The following is a 21,283-nucleotide window of genomic DNA, read 5'->3' as shown; positions in this document are numbered from 1 at the left end:
TCTCCTACTGAACTACACCACACCTTGACACCAGGAGAGAGGAAAATGTGATTTTAAAACACGTCTCAAACAAGACAGCAGCACAGAAACCCACAAATTTCAGTGATCTGTCAAATCACAGGCCATTAGTTAAATGGGTCTTGCCTACAAAAGAAGTTTTTCCATTTATTTCATTTCCTTTTTTTTTAAATGAAATTACTCAAACTCAAATGATCTTGCAGTTAACAAAAAAAAAAAAAAAAAAAAAAAAAACCTCAGAGGAAGAAGGACTTTTATGAAATTGCTCAACTCTGCCTAGGCAGTGTTCTTGGCAATTTGTAACTCTGCAAGAAACAAAACCAGTGGAATTTTTCCAGTTTTCCATCAACTGTACTTTGCAGCTGAACGTTAACACTTAAAAAGACATTCCCTATATTAGAAATTTCAACACCCTGAAATTTCCCCAAATTTGGCCTAGTCATTGAATATAGACATAGTATAGAGAACACAAACATTTGAATTCTATATTTAAGTTTTCAGCTTAACTTCCCTCTCTTTCAGCAAGTTATGGGATGAGACTGTGCTCTGTTTCAGTAACATTATGAAAAAGTGAGAAAATCATGAAATACCTGTGGATTTGTCCATTTTTATGCAGGTAGTCCAGTCCCTCCAGCACCTCCTTAAGGATTGTGGCTATACAGGCTTCATCCAGGACACCAGTCTTGTGTTCTCCTTTGGCCACAATGTGCTTGATAATATCCAAAACAGAGCCTGGAGAAGAGTTAAACATCTTAGTTTAGACTAGAAGAACAGATTCACAGTGAATAGTAATTTATCATTGTTTAATATACAAGAAATTCACTGATGGTGGTCAGGATCAGAGTCAGATGTTGAAGCTTTTGATGCAGGAAAAGCAGAGACAGCAATCCACCCCTGGGGGCAGGGACTCAAGGTGGGCTGTAAAACCCCTGTGAACACAAGGAACTGAAGTTATTTGAACAAAATGTAAAATGTACACACACAGGACTCTTGGAAGGCTTTTAAGTAGATACTGATGCTACAGCTGGCTTAGTGCTGAGCACTGGAGATGCTGAAGGGGGAAATGGAAAAAGCAGGGGGCTGCCAGGACTCAAACTGAAGGCAACAAGCTTGATAAAATTAGGCACTCTTTTTCAGCTCCTAAAAATTCTGTGCAGAGGAACAGAAGGAAAAAAATCTCATCTGTTAAGAGCTGGTACAACCCTAACAGGGAAAAAAAGTGGAAATAAACCATTAAATAGAGAACAAATGAGGCTGAATTCTGACAATAAGTCCCTTCTTCACTGTGTACAAAACTGGAATAGCTTAGATCCTTCCCTAGAAGCATGTTTAGTCTCTCTCCCAAGCATGGTGTGAATTACATCATCTTCCATGACAAACCAGGCTTTAGAGAGCAAACCACTTCTCCAAAGTGCACCCAGGAATAAATGGAACCAGTGACTCGCAGCAGGCCCCTTGTGCAAGGCCCTGCTCCTCACAGACATGGGAACTGCCCTCTTTGCATTGAGGATACTTCCCAGAACTTGTTATTGCTCCAGCATGGGATGGCTAAGCCTCTTTTCCAAAGCCTGTGCCACTTAGCCCCTTCAAACTTGGGTTTCTATGGTTTAATGGCTGGATAGGGACTAGGAGGGTTTTTACAGCTATGGGCACAAAGCAGTGTCAGCAGCACTGGAAGTTCTTAAAGAGTGAGAAAAGGAGGCACAACTGGAGAGCACAAATTGCAGCTTTGCTTGTCTTGAACAGGAAACTTACAGGGAAAGAATATTCCAGTACTAACTCAGCTAAAACTGAGTTCAGTTTTAGAAATGTTTAGAGAAGTTGATTCTTTTTAACTCACAATCAAGAAAGAGAAATATTTTTGGAACTGAAGAGCAGAAATTCTCATTAATTTGGTCCATGGGAGAATTAAAAGCTTTACCTTGTAAATTCCTGAAGCAAGTGTAAAATACAATGGAGGTTTTCAGTTAGATTCTCACCCTTCAAGTTCAGGTAGACAAAAAAAAAACAAAAAAAAAACCACACACACCAACCCTCCTCATTAACATTTATTTTATTAACTATCCCAATTGAATTTCTAGGCGAAAACAATTGTGCAGATCAGTTTTCACTTAGAGTATTTTGCTTTTGGACTCCATGAAAGCAGTGTCTGAAGGTTTGAATCCAAACACCATGTGGAAAGGCTCATTTTGCACAATTCAAACTGCACAGGAAACAATTACATGGGTGCACAGTGTCCCTTAGATTGTGAAGAGCAGTATATGCTGAGCTCATCTAAAAGCTTGCTGCAGCCAGCACAGTCACTATTTCTCACTTTGCATCTTTCCTGGCCCACAGACACCAGCTTCACCTGGACATCAAGACATCCAGTAAACACAGTGGAAATAAATTGCAGGATAAGTTGGTTGCCCTGAATGCACCTTCAGCTTCTTCTTACTAAAAAGATCTTTGCTTAGTTCAAGATATTTGCAGGGGACACAATCTTAACACAGAAGACTCTAATAAAAATAGGTTAAAACACCCAGAGGGGAAAAAAAAAAATACAGAAATGAAGTTACATAACATCACCCCAACATTTTATGCAAGAATACTCTGTGTTTAACCTTCCTTTACCCCACCCAAGCAGAGAAAGACACTCATGTTTAGTGAATTTTGACATGGGTCTTAGCCAAATGTTTCACCCAGACATAACTCAGGTTGTTTTGACATACTTTGGACTTCTGCATCAGAGCAAGAGGATCTTTACTGAAGAAAGCTAAGATTTCAGATGCTGGAAATGAGCCTTTTTACTGAAATCTCACCTTTATGTTCTGAGAAAAGGATCTTCTGTTATGTGTCATGAGGACTTACCTGGCCTTCAGCCTATCATGTTTTCACATTTAAAGAGTACATGCTTACTAACTTCGAGTTTTTTTTATTCTGGACAAGAATTTCTGTGACATCAAAAAAAATACCCCACCAAAAAAGCCCCTCCACATCTACTCTTCAGGTTTTTCCTCTGAAATGTGCCTTAATCTAGAGAACAAACTGACACTTGTTTTAGAAGTCCAGTGAAAATATGTGGTTCTTCACGTACTCACTTTGTCCTCTTTCCACCCACGACTGTTACCAGACTTGCTTCACAAACATTTCCCTTCTCCTGCAAAGGGCTCAGGGAACATGAGGAGGCAGATCATATGGTGCTCAAATTCATTTGGTCAAAAAATCCTCTATTTAGCCAAGTTAGAGGTTGCATTTAACCCTGAAAGGGAGTGGAAAGTAGACAGACAAGAGGGCATGCACAGAGCCAGCCCTGGTTGTGAAAAGGCTGATTCACAGCTCCCAGTTCTCTGCCTGACACTTTTTAAGCACATTTTAAAACCACTTTCACATTGAGATGTTCATAGAAGTGGGGGAATTTGTCAGTCCCCTGCAAAAATGAGGATAGCAAAAAGGGATCAGCAAATGCCCACTGCAGGAAACAGCAGAAAAGCAACCCAAGAGCCACCTTTCTGCTGGAAAAAGTGTTCTTGGGATCATCCCCCTTTGTCTGCTCAGGATTTGGCCACTGGCACCACAGCACCATGAAGCTGTGATTTTTCCAACTCACAAATCAGTAAGTTTGGGAGTTGGTTCTGACTCACAACTCAACTGCAACTTCATTAAGCACAACACCAGGGGATACAAAGAACACAGCCAAGCTGCACTTCCCAGCACTGTTCCAGCAGTGTTCCAGCAGTCTGGCTCAGGGAGCCTGGCACTGAGCAAAAAAAAACAAATCCCCAAGCAGAAACTCACAGCCAGGTAGGAGCTACTTTGAAAGGAGAAGTCATGGGAATTTCAAGGAAATTTCCTGTCAAGGAAAACACCTCCTGCTAGAAGGTCAGGAGTGGATTGCAACATTAGGCTGATAAATTCAATGCAAAATTGATCCCAGGGGTCTCAGTTACATGTGTGACACTCACTAGGGTAAGACCTCCACTGCCTCAGGATACACACAAATTTCCACAACTCCATTGTGCTGGACCAAGAGATCAGGCAATCAGAATCTAAAGGAGAAAATTACTGTTCTGCACAGTGGCCTGTTACCAATCCAGCAGTACAATAAATGCTAAAATTAACTGGAAACTAATTCAGTTCAACTGGAAGCAGGGTCTAAACCACACCAGAGGATGTGCTTAACAAACTGACCACACTGCTGGGAAACTCCAGCACGACTGCAGAGACTGTCAGCTTCTAAGCCAGCTTCAAACCAGTTTAGGAGTAACTGGGGAAGAGAACACATCCAAACACAGCTGGATCTCTGCTGAAATGCAGTTTCACTATGGATTTCTGCTCTGTGTGCAAACTGCTAAATCTCACTAAGACAGAGCCTAGTGGCCAGAGGATGAGGTTCACACTGGAAACAAGGTACCCTCCTCTAGATTAACAGTTAAATTTTCAAGAACACAAATCCACCACTATGTCTCCAAAAAGAAAAGAAGTATCTTTTACTCCTCCCTAAAATAAAACCTCTATTTTAGGTAATGTTGTGAAGCACTCTGGTGTGTATTATACATGGCATTAGGCTTGATTACAACAAGTCCCTCATGATTTTTCTCATTAAGAAGTCACAAGTAGCAATTACAGACTCACAATACAGGAAGGTGAACCCTAAGTCAGAGAAAGGAAAAAAAGAAATTAAGTTTGGCTGAGGCTGACTGGAAAGCTCTTCCAAGCCCAGAAGGGCCACATACCAAGAAAAGACAAATCAAGACACAGAAAAGGGTCAGAACTAGAGTCTAACCATAAATATAAATAATGCTGTCATTAACAAGGATGTTTAAAGAAAGCTGGTGATGAGCAACTGATCTCAAAGCCCAACAGAAGACAAAAGGAAAGGAGATAACATTTAGTGATTGATATGGAAAAAATGCAGCTAAAACAAATTCCTGCCCATCAAATATACACTGTGCAGCACATCAACAGGAAGCCTATGAGATACTGTGCAATCTGATGAAGCATTTAGCATGACTCTTCATTCATCATCCCAGTGTCTCAGTGTGCTGACACCAATGGTCATGGAAATGCACCTACTTAGTAAGGAGCAAGCTCTCAGTGCAAACTGTACAGCAGCTGAGCAGAAAAACACTTTCTTCTCAAACTCACAAGTTTCCCAGCCTGCTCCAAAGTTTGCTAATGCAGTAGCTCCTAAGGACAGCACAAGTCACAAGGAACCTGCACACAGACTTACTCTCAGCTGAGAGAGCCCCACTTGTAACTACTTGTGGGAGAATATTCAGGTTTTGAATATTGACATCAGGCAGACACTTGCAATGGACAGTCTTGGATCCCATCAAAAGCAATCCTGACTTGCACCCCAGACATATCCAGTAAAACTGACTCTTTCAACCCCATGAATTGTGTGCTACTCCAAAGATCCCAGGCTACCTATGGCAACGAAATGAGATTAAAGTGCCACAGTTCACCTCACTGTTGAGGCCCTGCACCCCCTTACAAAGCCATACTATAAAATGGGATCACTGCAGTAACTGGAAATCCAGTTTTCCAGGCAGGGTGGAGACCAAACAGCCCGGAACTCCTTAAACCAGCTTTGCTGCTGAAGAAAAAGTCTGTGTAATTGCACCCTCGGGGCAAGAAGTCCTAATTGTTCCACTGATTCACTTTCAACAGCAAACCACCACAAACAGTGACTGAGGCTTCCTGTTCCAAATGCAGAGCACGATTCCTTGACCTCACCTACACCAGCAAGCCTGGGGAATGGCATTTAGGAAGCCTGTTTGACGTTTCTCCTCTGCAGAGGAAGAAAACATCCACAGTCATCAGTGACACTGATGTTTAGTGCTTAGCACTGCTCAGTGCTTCAGCACATGGGGGATGAAGAAAAAGGTATGAAAACCTGAGCAGAAAGGAAAGCTGGTTTGGAACAAGATTATAGATAAATGCAGGAGTATTCCTGCTGGAATGCTACATGCCCCAAGAGGAAGGAAAAAATGTACAGCAGAGCTGATTGCTATGGGAACCATATCTCACATGTTATATTATAACTTAGTGTATCTTGGTTCTGTCACTTGAGTTAAATGCAAAGACAACTCCTCATTAAACTTTGTCTGGGAAGCAGAATGGGAAAATTTAATCTCTAACTTCCAAAAAAAAAAAATTTTTAAAAAAGTAGGTAACAGTACCTGCATGGAATTGCCATTTAGAGACCTGGCACAAATAGGCTTGAAAACTGCACTGGGTAATCACCATACAACTTTGTGAAAACCAAAATCTGCCCCAAACTGGACAAATACTGATGCTGAACTGGCTGAACCTCTGAAATAGGGGAATTGGCAGATTCATTGCTGCTTCTTTCAAGACATCTCAGCATTTACCAGTGGTTTTAGTGAGTCTGGCTGTCATTACAGCCAAGAATTAAATCTGCACCTTGTCAGTCTCTGGCAAACAGATGAAAATACAAAAGAAGGAAGAACTTGGATTCAGTACTTCTAGGACTAAGGAATACAGATACAGCTAGAGAGTAGCAAAGTAAAGGAAAAAAGTTATATAAAACAAAGAAAGATATTAACCCTGGTTAAACCTCCTCAGAGGGAAAGCTAAGGAACAACTTCTTGCCTCCTTCCCCCCAAGGCATGTGCACAGATGCAGAAGAAATAAGGAAAAATTACAGCAGACTACAAGATAATACAATAAAGGGAGCAAAACAACCTATTGCTGTTGTGATCAACACATTTATAGTCGAAAATCTGAAGACAAGCTAATTTTTCACACTTTTCTTAATAGTTAGGAGTGGCAATGTATCTACACACTTTGCATTCTACAATCATGTACCATCCCTGCCAGTCCCTGCTTCTGACTTATCCTATCCTTATTTGAAATTGTGTTTCTACAAATAAAATCTAAACCCCTCCAGATGAATTAAAAATAGCATATCTCTCCCCTAAGAAAATAATTCAATATAAACATGAATATTTTTAAGGAGCTGTGGTTTATGCTTTGATCATAACTCTGTTGGAGTTAGGAGGGGCTAGATGAGAGATTAACACAGCAGAAGCAGAACAAGATGTCCTAACTCTCTGGTAGAGAACTAAGACTTGCCTACCTCTTTTGGTCTGGCATTCTGAACTTCAGATCAAAGGTTGAAGTAAGTTGAATAGCTAATCTTAAAAACTCTTGGAAAAAAAAAAAAAATTAACTATTTCAATACAGCAATCTCCTTAGCAGATTTAATCAGGAGCCTTCAAGAGGACAGAATATCCAGGAGTCCTATCTGGAAATGTTTAAGTACTTAAAAAATCTGCATAGTTTAAAAATATTTTGGAGGTTTCATCTGCTGCAGGCTAGGAAAGGAAAACTTGTGTGATATAGCAAGTCACCAGAATCAGCTGTTTCATAGGAGCAACTGTTTTAGAGCATTATCTACAGCCATGGGTCACCTGTGAAATGAGATCTCTTGTTAAAAGCAGGAGAATTTAGAAGAGCAAGCAGGTCACAATCAGTAAAAGCACAAGAACAAAAGCACAGCTGCTCCTCTTCCTCCTAAAAAGCCACAGGAGTTTGAGAGCAGGACTGGGCTTCAGAAGGCTTTAAAAAGGCATGAATAAAATTCATGACAGCAGAATGCCAGGGAGGCAAAGAGCAGGTCAGCAGCTGTCTAGAAATAGCCACTGGATTTTAGTTTGGAGTAACCCTGGACTCAAAGGCTGGGGTGTTGAGTTCACACTGCTAAGCTCAGAACCATACAGAACTTCATCATTAGAGAAAAGGGTCTGCAATGTCTCCTGAAGGGAACAGGACAGCAGACACTTCACAAACCTGACACAGACACATCTCCAGAGCTGAAAGAAGCTGTCAGTACCAGGACACACTTGTCTCTACAGCTGCATCTCCTCACAGGCACGTTTTTGCCATCAGCAGCTCCACACCTGCTCTGGGCTCAGGGCTGCCAGCTCACAGGGCTCTGGGCAGTGGCTCCCACCAGCCTGGCTGGGCTCTGATGCACATCAGCTCCCCAGTGCTACCTCCTGCCTGCTGACAACTTTCAAATATAGAAATCTCCCATCAACAGAGTACTTGTGGAGACAAATAGTTCTGTTCCAGTGGTAATGTCAGTCAGGTAATTAAGGCATCTTTGAGTGCATCCTCTGGTTGTCAGAGGAGCAACACTGTTAGACAACAGCAGTGCATGGATTTAGAGTATTTTCCCTTAGAGACATTTCTAAAACACTTGTATGTATGACCAGGTGAGGATTTTAATAAAATACTGCAGCCAGAAAATAAATTAAATTGCACTTACAACAATAAAAGAGGCTTGCATTACAGATTGGGCCATCTTGTGGGCTGTTTATCAAATTAATAAGGTCAGTATTTGCAGCCTGAAATTAAATCTAGTTTCAGCCTGAAATCACACCAGCATACACTGACAGAAAAGAGGCAATAAAATTGTGAACTTCACTGAGAATAAATTCTCAAGTACAAAAGCCATGATCAAGATGCAGAATGGATATCAGGATGTATTTCATATGTACCTATTAGGATGTACAAATCTTTTTGAACAGCTAAACAAAATGAAAGTATAAGGCTGTACCCTGATCTGGGTCTGTTCTGGCAGAGGGTTTTGTTTGCTTGTTTGTTTGGGGTTTTTTTTCTTTACTTTTGTTTTCTGGTTTAAAAACCAGCCCAAAAGTTTTTCCTGTTGAGAAAGCCAGATCATTATTTTTCCCACTGGATGACAGATGACCGTGAAATGAGCCACTTTATTACTGATAAGAACTAAGCTCAAAGGAATGAGAGGCAGTTTTAGAAGTGTCTCTTCTTACATAAATCACTCAGCCTAAGACCAACTGAAAATAGTCTCATTAAAAGTGAATGAAAAAGCTCTTCAGTCAGAAAGCTCCAATCACAAGTTTCTTGCCCTATCCTAAAGATTGTGCTGTAGAATTTGCCTGCGAAATTTAATATGAATTTCCTGAAGCACAGATATAAAAGTATGAAGTAAAAAGTATATAAAAGAAAACAGCTGAAAAATACCTCACAAGGGATCCTCCTGCTTAGAAAGTGACAGGTCATGCTCGAGGTCTTCCTAGTTAGTCTAGCAATTCCTCCAGCCTTCAAATGATTCCTTTTAAGTGAGAAAATGGAACACTGACTCACCAATGTTGGGGAGAGGGAAGAATTGGACTCTTTCTGGTCTGTCTTCTACTGTATAACCCTACTCTTCAACATATGCAACAGAATAAGAAGCAGGGAGATTTCCTAGCACTGCTTTCCTGCAAGTCCCCCACCAAATGCCAGAGCTGCACAAGGGTCAATTATCAGGCTGATGAAAATAAAAGCCCATTCAAAGGGAATATTGAATGAGAAGCAGGTCATCATTCATACCAGCAAGAGGCTGGTTCTGAAGCAATAATTATTTTTCCAGAAATTTTCCAGTGTAGTCTTTACATCTGTGGTGCCTTAATAGTGATGGTCTGACTTTTCCCCAGCTTTATACAAAAAAACAGGAAAAAAAAAAAACACCTCCACACAAAATTGAGAACAAACAGAGACAACATTTGGAGGTTCAAGGATGAGCCTCATCGTGACTCAATTGTGACAGAAAACTGCTGTGAAGTGACAGAGGCAGCTGTGCATTTTCTTCAAAGAGGTTGTGCACTCTCCTGGAAAAGGCCAAACCCATTGCTGCTGCCTCTCCAACACCCCTGAAATGCCATTTCCTCATGTTGTGGAAACTTTCCCATAGATACACCTTTTATACACACAGCAACACTGCTTGCTCTAAGCTGGCAGGGGATTCTTTTCCACACACAGTCATCACATCTTTAATGGCCTGTTACATGTCTAAGAAAACAGAGGGCATTGCTTAATGACACATGAGCACATGAAACATTAAAAACCCTTTAAGATAGGCTTAAGGTTGGAATGGAATTTGGTTTCCCCTAAGAGAACTGCTAAAATTCTCTAAAGAACACCTTCAAAGAGACATGTTTTATGGTCATTGTTGAGTTCTTGTGCAAAATGCAAACAGGTTTAGCCAGATTTTTCCACATCATCTCCTGGCATTTTACAGTCCTCTAAATTAAGCCAAGAACAGAGAAGCCAGATTGGGGTTTTTTCAAAAGAAAAAAAAAAAAAGTTTGATTTTTTTTTTCAGTTTTCAATTCCTGTTACTGCAGAGCCAGGAAAATGAAGTCTGCCTAAAGACAGGCCCAGGATTTAGCAACAGCCCTTTGTGTTAACAACCAGAACTTGATTCCATTTCTTGTCTCAACTGTAACTTAAACCAGGATCCTGGAAAATATTATGACTTCAAATAAAACATTACTGATACATAATTTTCAAACTCACTCTCTCAAAAAAAAGTTGTTTCTCCAGTGTCTGAGAGATTAAGTCTAGAAAAGGGAAGTTTCCCTGGCTCTGTGTTAACCAGGCAGTGACTTTCAAAAGCCAGTTAGATGTCACTACTGATGGACATAACAAGAGAAGCTATTTCTGAGCTGAATGGGTTGCAATCATATATTGCTATTCATACAGAATGGCTGGAAAGGTGCCTGGGGGTGCTGGTGACAGTGGCTGAACATGAGCAGAGTGTGGCCAGATGGGCAAGAAGGCCACTGGCACCTGGCCTGGGTCAGCAGTAGTGTGACAGCAGGAGCAGGGCAGGGATTGTCCCTGTGCTCAGCACTGCTGAGGCCACACCTCAAACCCTGGAGTCACTTCTGGGCACCTGATGACATGAAAGACATTGAGGGGCTGGAGTGGGTCCAGAGAAGGGAAGAGAGCTGGGGAAGGGTCTGGAGCCCCAGGAGAGGCTGAGGGAGCTGGGAAGGGGCTCAGCCTGGAGAAGTGGGGGATCAGGGGGGGATCTTCTCACTCTGCACAACTCCCTGACAGGAGGATGCAGCCAGGTGGGGGTTGAGCTCTGCTCCCAGGGAACAAGCAGTAGGACAAGAGGAAGCTGCCTCAAGTTGCACCAAGGGAGGTTTGGATTGGGTATTAGGAAACATTTCTTCATGGAAAGGGTTGTTCAGCACTGGAACAGGCTGTCTGGGGAGATGGTGGAGTCACCCTCACCACAGGTGTTTAAAAGTCATGTGAATGTGACACTTGGGGACAGGGTTTCAGTAGTGAACTTGGCAATACCAGGGTAATGGTTGGACTTTCTGATCTTAGAGGTCTTTTCCAACCTAAACAACTCCACAATTCTATGAAGTATCTTAACTCACAGATGGGAACCTTAAGAGGTAAACAAGGGAGAGAGGAAGGAGGGATGACAGGTTTTTATGCTGCCTTTAGGGTAAAGAAATTGGACCACTCACCTCCACTAAGTAACTTCATCACCAGCCAAAGCTCATCTTTCACCACAAACGATGTGTAGTAAGATACAATGTTGGGGTGATGGCACTGACTCATGGCTTGAATTTCTTTCTGTAGAGAAAAATAAAACATTAGCAGTTGGACACAGTGCTTATTATTCCTCTGGCACTGAGATTATCTTCCTCAAGAAACAGTGCAAAGAAAAACGATACCTAGAAAGTAAATGTAGAAAATCCAGAAATATTCTGGACACTCAGGCTGCATCATACTAGAGCCAAAATGTAATTTAGGGTGTTCTTCCTGTCTGTCTAGAGGAAGTAAAAATTAACCAAAAATCTGTGGTAAGGCCATCAAAGTGGTGGGAATCAAAATACCTGCACTCAGCTACAACAGAACATTCCCAGAAATTCACTCTGCTTTGTGACCTAGGAAGTTTGTGCTGACTTCTTTCAGTTAAATACTATGCAACAGATGCTTAATCTGTTGAAGACTATCATTTGGATGAGAAAAGGAAATATTGGTCACTGGGGAAAAAAAGGCCTCTTATTCCTAATGTTTCTTCCCAGCAGGAAAGCAGATGGCTTAACTCAATTAGGTTGGAGGCACAAAGGACAGCTGCATCCTTTGTCACACTGGAAGAAGAGAGATCACTGAGATTAGAAAGTCAGTAGCTACTACTAGTTGAGGACAATATGAAATATGTTGAGATATTAAATTGTTCTGAGTTTTGATTGTGCTTAGTCTTAGTTTTGGTTATGGGTTCAGGGTGGAGGTTTTCCAGGTTATGGAGGGAACTACACCATAGAAAACATTGACTGATTTCATTATGCAAGCACAAATCACCAGTTTGGAAAGACTCAGAGTTTCTTGGCTGTCCATAGACAAAAGCCATCCCCCTGAGCCAAGCCTGGCACCCTGCACTGCACCCAGCTGAGCCTTTGTGCTTCAGCCAAATCCCCCAACCTGACAAATTGCACCCACCCCCAGACAATCACCCCCTCATCCCATGAACTTCTGCTCCCAACTACAGCATTCCTTCACAGGACACAAGGACAGCAAGGGCCCTTCAGCCCCTCATCCTTCCCTCCCTGCAAGCACAAGACTTCCCTGGCACTGAAGTACAGGAAAGAGTTCTGAGAAGAATTCCCTGCTGCCCAGGGCACCCCACAAATGCAGCACATTTTCCTCCTGCTCCTGTACATAGCTCTGCTTGTGGCTGAGTTCTGAGTAAAGCCACTGCTTCCCCTTGGCAAGGCCTGAGCTGGCAATCACAGCTCCAAAGGAACAGGCTCATGTTGATTTATCCACTTAGCACTGCTTTTCAGGGAGTAGGTGCATTTGAGGAATCCAAAGCAATTGGTTCCTTTTTCTGCTTCCCCAGGAGAGGCACCAACTTTCCAGGAAACCTAACAAGCAGATTAAAGAAGAATCCTTCTAAACAGGAAAGGATATTTGAAAAGTAGGGAATAAGCTATTCATCTCCATGTAGCATACTCTGACTAAAAAAATACTCTGAAAATAAATACAGCCTAAAACAATATATTTTGCTGACTCTGACAGCTCCAGCTCCCTTCCTTGCAAACTTTCACTTGTGTCAAGTCATTTTTCACAAAGGAAATAAATCAGCAACTTTGGAGTTTTCTGTAGTTCTCTCTCTCTGACACTTAAAATATACTACATAAGATCAAGTGGCACCAGAGGAAACCAGGGTGAAAAGCAGCAAGCAGGACTGGTAATCCATCCCATCAGCCAGACCTGCCCCAAATCCATCACTCTTAGGAAGTATATAGAAGAGCTGGCTTCATATTTTCTCAGCTAGACTGCTCAAAATATTTTGAAGCAGTTTCCTGTGAGATTGAGAGAGTAATATACAAAAATTGCATATTTAATATATATTTGTGTATGCTACTGGAATACAGAAGGTAATGAGACCAAGTCTGGACTAAGTTTACTTAAGATCCTAAACTTACATGAGATTTTTGACATTTAAGCAGCTCTGTAGTACAGAATTTTTCAGTCATTTGGTGACACTTAGTTACCATTTTATTATTATTTTCTAAGAACTTCCTCTCTCATTCACTACCACAGTCTGCTCCCTTGGGCTGGGAAACACAGCTCAAAAAAACCAAATAGCTCAAGTCTGTCATGTGCACCAAAGCATAAAGAGGGAAAATAAATAATCACAAACCTGCTCTGTGCAATTAAACACCTCTGACAGCCAGTGGATGTATAATACAGGCAGATTAATCCATTTCTCACACACTGTAGCACAGCTCTGAATAGTTAATTGCATCACAGCCCATGATTTTCAGTGTTTTTACATTATTATCAATCAGAAGGAACAGCAGGCAGGCAGACTTTCCCTTCCACCCCCACCCCCCATTTCATTTTTAGCAGTTCTCTAGGCTAATCTCACACTGGCTTCATCAAAGTTTGGTTCCTCTTCTCCCCCAAAGAGGGTACCAACATCCTGAAAGCTCAACCCATACAATTGTTTTAAGTGATAGTGGCAAATCACAGGGGCTTTGTGGTTAAAATGCTTCCTGGCATAACTGAAACCAAGCCAATTTTATCAAACATCCACAGTCTCCTCCAGCAGTACAAATGCAGGGGCTGAAGGGCTGTAGCTAAAGCAGGAATCTCACTCAAGGATCACTGGGCAGCTCTGCTCAAAAGCATGTTTCACAGTAGGAAGGGATAAAATGCAGCAACAGCCATTTTGTGTATAGTAAACTCAGCTTTAATACTATTCCCAAAGATTTTGGGAGAGCTTGCTACCCTTCAGACACAAAGTCACAGCAGTTCAAGGCTTGCTTTTCCCATCTCCTTAATAAGACTATTATCCCAGGTAAGAGTTACAACTGTACATCCTTTATTTTCTCCTGCATCAAAACTACATTGGAAGACTGCTAATAAAAATCTCAGTGATTTCCTCACCTCTGTAATAATTTATTTGGGCTGCTCTATACAAGTGTTAAGGTGGAAAGGTTGCTTTATTCCCTCTCTGCCAACAGCCATGGATCACTTGATACAGACCCACAGATGCAGTGGGTGATAAGCAGCTCTTCCACCCCTCACACTCCATGGCTTCAGTGGTGAGAGAATGCCCTCCTGCCAATTCTCATAAACTGCTCTGCTTTCTGCTCAGCTACAGAGAATGAATTCCCAACAACAACATGTCTAGACACAGGCAATGGTTTGGAAATGGTTACATGCTCACCCTGGGCAAGATATTAAAAATATCTGTATTGTCAAATACCTAAAGCAAATAGACTGGGATTAGCTCTAAATGCCTCCATGGCTTCCATTAAAGGTTCTGACAAATGTTCTCAGCACTTCTACAGGCAATAGAAGAAACATTTCAAGGCTTGCAAAACAGTAATAAAACTGCAGTGAAGTATAAGCCAGAATCATAAGCAACTATTAATCTCCTGTAAGTCAGACATACTTCTGAAGATCAGCTCCTTTGGATGAGGGTTTATTTGCTCAGTGATACACAATTGAAGCTTGAATTAATAGGAGCAGGTAAGGCTGTGTTTTAGCTACCAGCTCAAGTTTCTTAATGGTATTTTCTTTTCACATCACCACCTTTTACTCTGCATTTATCTGCCCCTGAGGCTTGCTTCAGAGGCACTTGCTCTCAAACACCAGGATAAAAATTGTGCTTTATTTAGTTTTGCTTCCTACATACTGACAAACTCAAGAGATACAGCACAGCAGCAGAGTGCTTTCACATGGCTACCTGCAGCTTCAGAGGAGTCCAGAGACTCAAGGTAGCTATCCTGTTTGAAGGGAATCACAACCATAAGAGAAGTGGGGAGGGAAAGCATGGCTGGGGCAGAAATCAAAGCAGGTCAGATGTGATCACCCCTTGAAAACACCAATGCTTCAACTATGGCTGTCAAAGATCTTATACCATGAGATTTCAGCTGAGAGATAAGGCATTAAAGCTGCTCTTCATCCTTTTAAAGCAGGATTTAGAGCATCAGTCCCACAGGCAGCCATCACCATTCTCATTCTGCTATAAGTGAAGTTCTAACAGTTTAGCTAAAAGGTTGTAAAATTGACAATAATAATTAATTTGCCTTTTGAGACAGCAACATAACCAAAAATAAAAAAACAAATCTAATCATGTTCTTCTACCAAAATTAACTCAAAAGATATTTTTGAGAAGGTGGGGGAAAAACACGAATCAGAGATTCTGATTCAACTCTCACTCCTTGGATCACCCAGTTCAACTCCTTGCATCAAGTGGCTACAGGAGCTAACCTGGCATGAGTAAAGAGGGGTTAGATTAGCCTAGAACAACATTCTGAAGGGATAAGTTTATCCATGAACTAATTTCCAAGGATGGGAACAAAACAGTCCCATGGCAACTCATTCAGTAGTTGCTCATTTTAATGGCTAGTCCTCAGTCTCAATCAGTGGTCATTCCCTTTCAAAGTCTTCAGCATTAGTGAAAATATACTGAAGGAAGAACTGTACTGGTGTAGCAATTCCTACATGGCCATTTGGTATTGGTTTCAGCCAAAAAGCAAACATGTGAGTGACTGCCTCCTCTCACAAGCAAGCCAGCTTTACCCACATCCCCACCTAACCCATCACTGACCCTCACAGCTGCTCAGATCAACACCCAGTGCTTGCAGCTCAGCAATGCTGTCAGTGTGACTGGTGCCCACAGACAGCTGCAAACCCCCTGAAGCTCCTCACATGCACCATCTCATGCTCATCCAATCCAAGTGAAAGAACACACCTGATGTTCAGGATCTCACCCACCATTAATTTTGATGTTCATAGTGAACTTTACACAAAAAAGCAAAACCAAACCAAAACCTAAACCAGGCCAGTAATTAAGATTTTTTTTTTTTTTTTTTTTTGCTGCTTTGATAAACAATACAGCCAAGATGTACCCAGAACAGGTTTAAATCTTAACCTGCAATCCCAACATGCAACACAGTAAATCAAATAACCATGCAGAGACCACAGAATTTATTAGACTCCCTGGCACTGACACTTGGACTTCTTTTTCCTGGAGCAAATGAAGATCCTCAGGCCTGGAAATGGAATTATAACAGCAATTCCCATCAGATGACAGGCATGGATGAAACATCTGTACTACTTCCACAGCAATCTGCTGCTTTGTTCCCAACAACCTCACAGTCTGGTTAATCCACTTGTAGGAAGTGCTCCATCAGATCAAAAGGCAGTTCAATATCCTGTCCAAGTCTTCAAAAGAAGGTGTAAAAACCCTATAAAAAGCAGTTACACAATTATCTGCCCAGAGGGTAGACTTCTGACTAAGCCTGAGCAGTTAACAGTTGGCTTATGCTTTAAACCAGGGGAGCTCATAATCCCTTTTTTAAATCCTATCTAATTTAACCTTCTCAACTATAGGTTGATTTATTTAATCTCACGCAATGTTTGATCTCCATGCTATTGGCAGCAAGTTCCCTGGGTTATTTCCATGAAATTCTAAAGGACATTTCTGTTTAGCTGCAGTTCAACTTGTTCCCTCAGCCTCCTTAACTGCCCTCTGGCCATAGCACTGAAAGAATAGCACCTTTACTTCTTGTGTGCAACCTGTCAGGCCCAGGGCAATCAGTCTCTGGACTAGAAAGATTTTGGAATCTTTCTAGGAACAGCAACACCACATCTCCCATGCTCTTCCCCAAGCCTGTCTCCTGTTGAATCATCTAGGGAATAAACAGGCAGCATTTTCCCCAAGCTGGGAAAGCCCAGTGTGAAATATCCCATAGCTTATGTTTCTCTCTGCTGTTCAACATTCCTGGTAACTGCTAAGCTGACAACCCACGTCATATGCTACTCATGAAGAAAAAAGCCTCCATCTGGATGAAAGAAAACTCAGCTTTAATTGCATGAAAATGAAGCAGAGTTTGTAGGACAGAGGGAGAATTTAAGGCCTTTTAGATCACTAATTCTTTAAAACAAGAAAACATTTATACAAGAAAAAAAGGCTGGAGGCATGGTTATTTTGAGGCAGATGTTACACCACTGTTTCAAAGACTGGCAACAGCAGCAAAGCAACCAGCATCCCACAATGGAAAAGAAAGCAAAACACAGCTCTGAATGGTGTGCAGCTGTGAAATACAACACATGAGCAAGCAGACTGTTTGCAAACCCACACTGGTGTGGTTGTTAACTACCATGGGTTGCAGAACAAATTAAAAGTGGAACTTGAGTAATAAATCAAGAAGTCCAAGATCATTTGTAGGCAACACTGTATTTACCATCTCCCCTTATACTTCACTCCCAGTCACACCCCAAGCAAGAATTCTAAGCTGCATTTTACTTCACTGTCAGCTGAATGCCACTGGCAGTCCAGGAGAGATCTGGGGGTATTCAAAAAGGTACAGGGAAAAAGAAATATAAAGCATAGAAATAAATTCCTGACAAACATCACCTAATTCAGTAGCTGGGTTAGAAAGAGTTCCATCTCTGCACAGCATTGCTCCTGCTGTCTACATTCTTTACAGCAATTAGAACTTCAGCTGAAAAGCTGAATGTCCTTGACTTGCTCATGATTCAACAAAACTGGCCCTTCCTGCATTTTTCATACCCCACAGCAGCAATAAATAAATACAGTGCATTAACCTAGAATGTCATACAGTATATGCAAAGTGTGCAGTTTATTCCTGACCACCCACACAGCTCAAATGTATATTGAGATAAAAGGATCAAGATCAATACCTTTAATGAGCCAAGTCATAGCACTTATTCACTCTAAACACAGCCTCTCCAAAGCAAGGACATGGTCCCAGATTTCCTGGCCTCTGGACACCTGTTAAGCTTAAAGGAAGCTCAGGGCCACTCATCCATCCAGCTAGTGACAGAGGCACTTACTCTGCATTTCCCACTCCAAATTAACCTTCCTCTTCTCCTCCATCCCAAGCACTACAAGTGCAAATCACAAAGAAGCACAGACAATGAAAGGTGTACAAGAACCAAATAATCTCTAAGAATGGCAGCATGGTTTGCTGGTCCCCCTACCCTGTCCCAAGCAATAGGAGACTGTTCTATCCTCTTGGCTATGCAGCTTCTGGGAATAAAAACTTCTCTTCAACAGAGAAGTCTATGGGTTTGAGGCACTGCAGAAAAATAATTATGAAATAATTCAAGCACAATTTTCCCTTTGCTATCACACTGTCCAATGAGTGGGTAGTGCTGCAGCCCAAGAGCATTCTCCTGACCCCAGGTAGGAAAGCAGAGTTCACCATGAGCTGACTGCTGTGCTCAAACATCCTCAGAGCAACTGAAGGATAATGGAGCTCATGAGTCACAGTTGGTGATTTTAACTGCACTGGGGGAGAGGAAGAAGCAAGGTGAGGGTGCAACATACCCCAGTGTGAACTCATCACATTTGTCTTTGCATTTTCTTCTTAAACCTGCAACCATCTACAGTTACCTTTTTTTTTTTTTGTGGGGAAGGCACAATCCTGTAATACCAAGTAGTTGCTCTGAAAAGTGAATTAAACTAAGTGGGATAACTGCCATGAAGGGAGACTACAAGACCATAAAACTTGAGAATATTTACTTTAGGGTAGAAGCAGATAGGGAAACAAGATAAAAACAAGAGAAGATAATAGCACATAGGGCTGGGAAATCAGGAACTTGCATTCTTTTGGGTCTTGCACTGAGAAAAAACACTGGTGGTCCAATAGACTGACAAATTCAGAACAAATCCAGGGAAAACACTCAGAACACATCTACCTCAGCAACCTCTGCCCCAGAAGCTGCTACAGCTCAGAACCATCTTTGTGCTCCTCTACCCCTCTAGGACTTTCAAATTCAACAATACTTACAGCTGCATGCTTAAGCCCAGAGGACCCACACCAGATTTGGTCACAAAACTGGAAGCTGTGGAGAGCTGGCAGCAGCAATACATTGCAGGCCCACCCATAACAGGAAAAATCATTGTGAGGAACAGGTCAGCCAGATACTTAAAATGTGCAATTAGAAGTACTTATCTAAAATTACACATCAAGTCTTTGCAGTGTGGCTTTCTCAACCTAATGTTTTTAGCCAGAATTGGCAACTACTCAAAGAATCAGTCTCAATTACTACATCCTGACAATGCAGTCAGGAATATCACTGAGGCAGGGTAGTATGGGCAAGCCACACAAAAGGCTTTATAAGGATGCCAAGGGTTGGTATAAGGACAAAGACAAACTGTGAGAAGAGATCTTGAACTCCTACACTAGCATGAGCTGTAAGAGGATTTGAATACAGGCCACCTTGAGTCCTACATGCAACCCTCCACAGGGCACTGACTGACTGCATGGGCCCTTTCCTCTTAACCAGGGCAGATCTGCAGATATCCATAATGACAAAATACCATTAGACACTACATGGAAAGTGCAACTGTGGTGCAGGTGGTTTGCTGAAGACTGTACAAATGTAGAGGCAGCAGGACTCCCAAATTCCATTTCTGTTCTACCTTCTAATTGCAAGCAGCAAAACAAGTGCCTGAGTTAAAGTACAGAAGCTATCAAGATTCAAGGGGACAAAGACACAGCAGGATTATAAAATACCTAGAGAGATGCTTCAGAAGAAAAGATGGCACCAGGCCTTATTCTCCATAATGCCAATATTTACTGTGGGAAGTTTTGCCCCAGAGAGCTCTCTCATTCTAGTGGAGACACCTCAGTGCTCACAGGAATGTCTGTGTCTGTCTGGCTCAAATTCAGGGACCTTCCAGATGTGAGGGGAATGAGACAACCACTGCAGTGCAGAGGCACCAGCTCACACACAAAGAGAAGAAAACCAAGCCCATCAACACAGGAGCCAGATGAGGAAAGGGAAATTCAGCTACTAATACCACAGCTACTGCAAAAATCTGGTTTTCATTGAGACAACCTTGAGCAAAGAGGCACAGAGCAGCAGAAAATTACAGCACAACAGCTCCAAAGGACTCAGTCTCCTGTCCTGAACTCAGAATTACAGGGGATTTCCACATGGCAGCCTGCAATATGTCAGTGATCCCTTTAGCTGGCATCAGTACCAGAAAGATTAGGAACAACAGCTAATTCATTCAGTTTCTCTCTTTACAGGTGAAAGGAAAAAATGTAAAGAACTGCAGGAAAGGAAAAGAAAGCAAAGCCATTCCCTTAAATTTTAAATGTTCTGAAAGCATGTAGCTCTGGATCCCCTTCAAACTTCAGAGCTCTTGTGGGTACAGCAGAGCTTCACACTTGCACATTAACTCAGTTCAAAACAAAGGGATTATACAAAGTGCTGAGCTCTAAACAGTCTCATGTTTTGCAACAATTGGTCTTTTTAACATTTTAAGCACCATATCCCACAACCAGGACAACAACTGAGCTGCCTCTAATGAAGTCAGTCGAGTTCCCTCACCTTCACCCCACCTAAAGAAAGGTTTTAAGGCACTTGGCAAAAAGCTATTTCAGAAATAACTGAAATACCACTCCTCAGACAATTGTGATTGCATACCAGGAGTTCATCCATGCTGGTCTGACACTTCTCAAGATTGATCCGTTTAATGGCCACCTTCTCCTTCTTGGGAGCGCAGAACGCTGCCTGGACCACGGCGGTGGCTCCGCTGCCTGCGGGGAGAGAGACAGTTACCAACACCTCAGGGATCCAGCAGGAGGGAGGGAGCCCAGACAGCAAAATTCTGAGTGCAGGTCACAAAGAGCAGAGCAAGGTAAAAAACCCAGTAAAGCACTCTAGGCACTCCCCACCATGCAGCTCCATGGGTTGGCTCAGCCACCTCATCCGAGTGCTGGGCAAGCTGAAAGAAAACAAGAGGGTCTTCATGATCTCTTCCAGGGATCATTGCAACTCTCCAGAGTCCTCATAAAACAGTGATTCTACTCATGTCCTTTTAAAAGATATGCCACTGAGGTCACACAAACTTTTAACCACATGTGTTCACCCCAAGTGTCAAAGCAAGCCCCTCTTTTCTACTGACACTGAGATTTTTCAAATA

The 21,283-nt window shown here is 42.0% G+C and overlaps 2 protein-coding genes across 2 annotated transcripts in view; one reads left to right on the top strand and one right to left on the bottom strand.

Moving 5' to 3' along the window:
* The window catches only part of OXSR1 (oxidative stress responsive kinase 1), an 86,703-nt gene that overhangs the window by 47,013 nt on the left and 18,407 nt on the right, over positions 1–21,283 (bottom strand). The window contains exons 2-4 of the mRNA XM_079301698.1: positions 20,785–20,897; positions 11,319–11,427; positions 609–750 (exon numbers count right to left, since the gene is read on the bottom strand). Of these exons, the coding sequence (XP_079157824.1) occupies positions 609–750; positions 11,319–11,427; positions 20,785–20,897 (364 nt within the window). The remainder of the gene's footprint in view (positions 1–608; positions 751–11,318; positions 11,428–20,784; positions 20,898–21,283) is intronic.
* The window catches only part of LOC306799984 (mitogen-activated protein kinase kinase kinase 3-like), a 159,702-nt gene continuing 148,910 nt past the window's right edge, over positions 10,492–21,283 (top strand). Inside the window, exon 1 of the mRNA XM_079301693.1 lies at positions 10,492–10,504. The gene's annotated coding sequence lies outside the window, so the exon portion shown is untranslated. The remainder of the gene's footprint in view (positions 10,505–21,283) is intronic.

This window comes from Erithacus rubecula, assembly GCF_903797595.1.
Source record: "Erithacus rubecula genome assembly, chromosome: 3".
Lineage (NCBI taxonomy): Eukaryota > Metazoa > Chordata > Aves > Passeriformes > Muscicapidae > Erithacus > Erithacus rubecula.
Note: the sequence above shows the minus strand (reverse complement) of the source record. Positions and strands in the feature narration are given on the sequence as shown.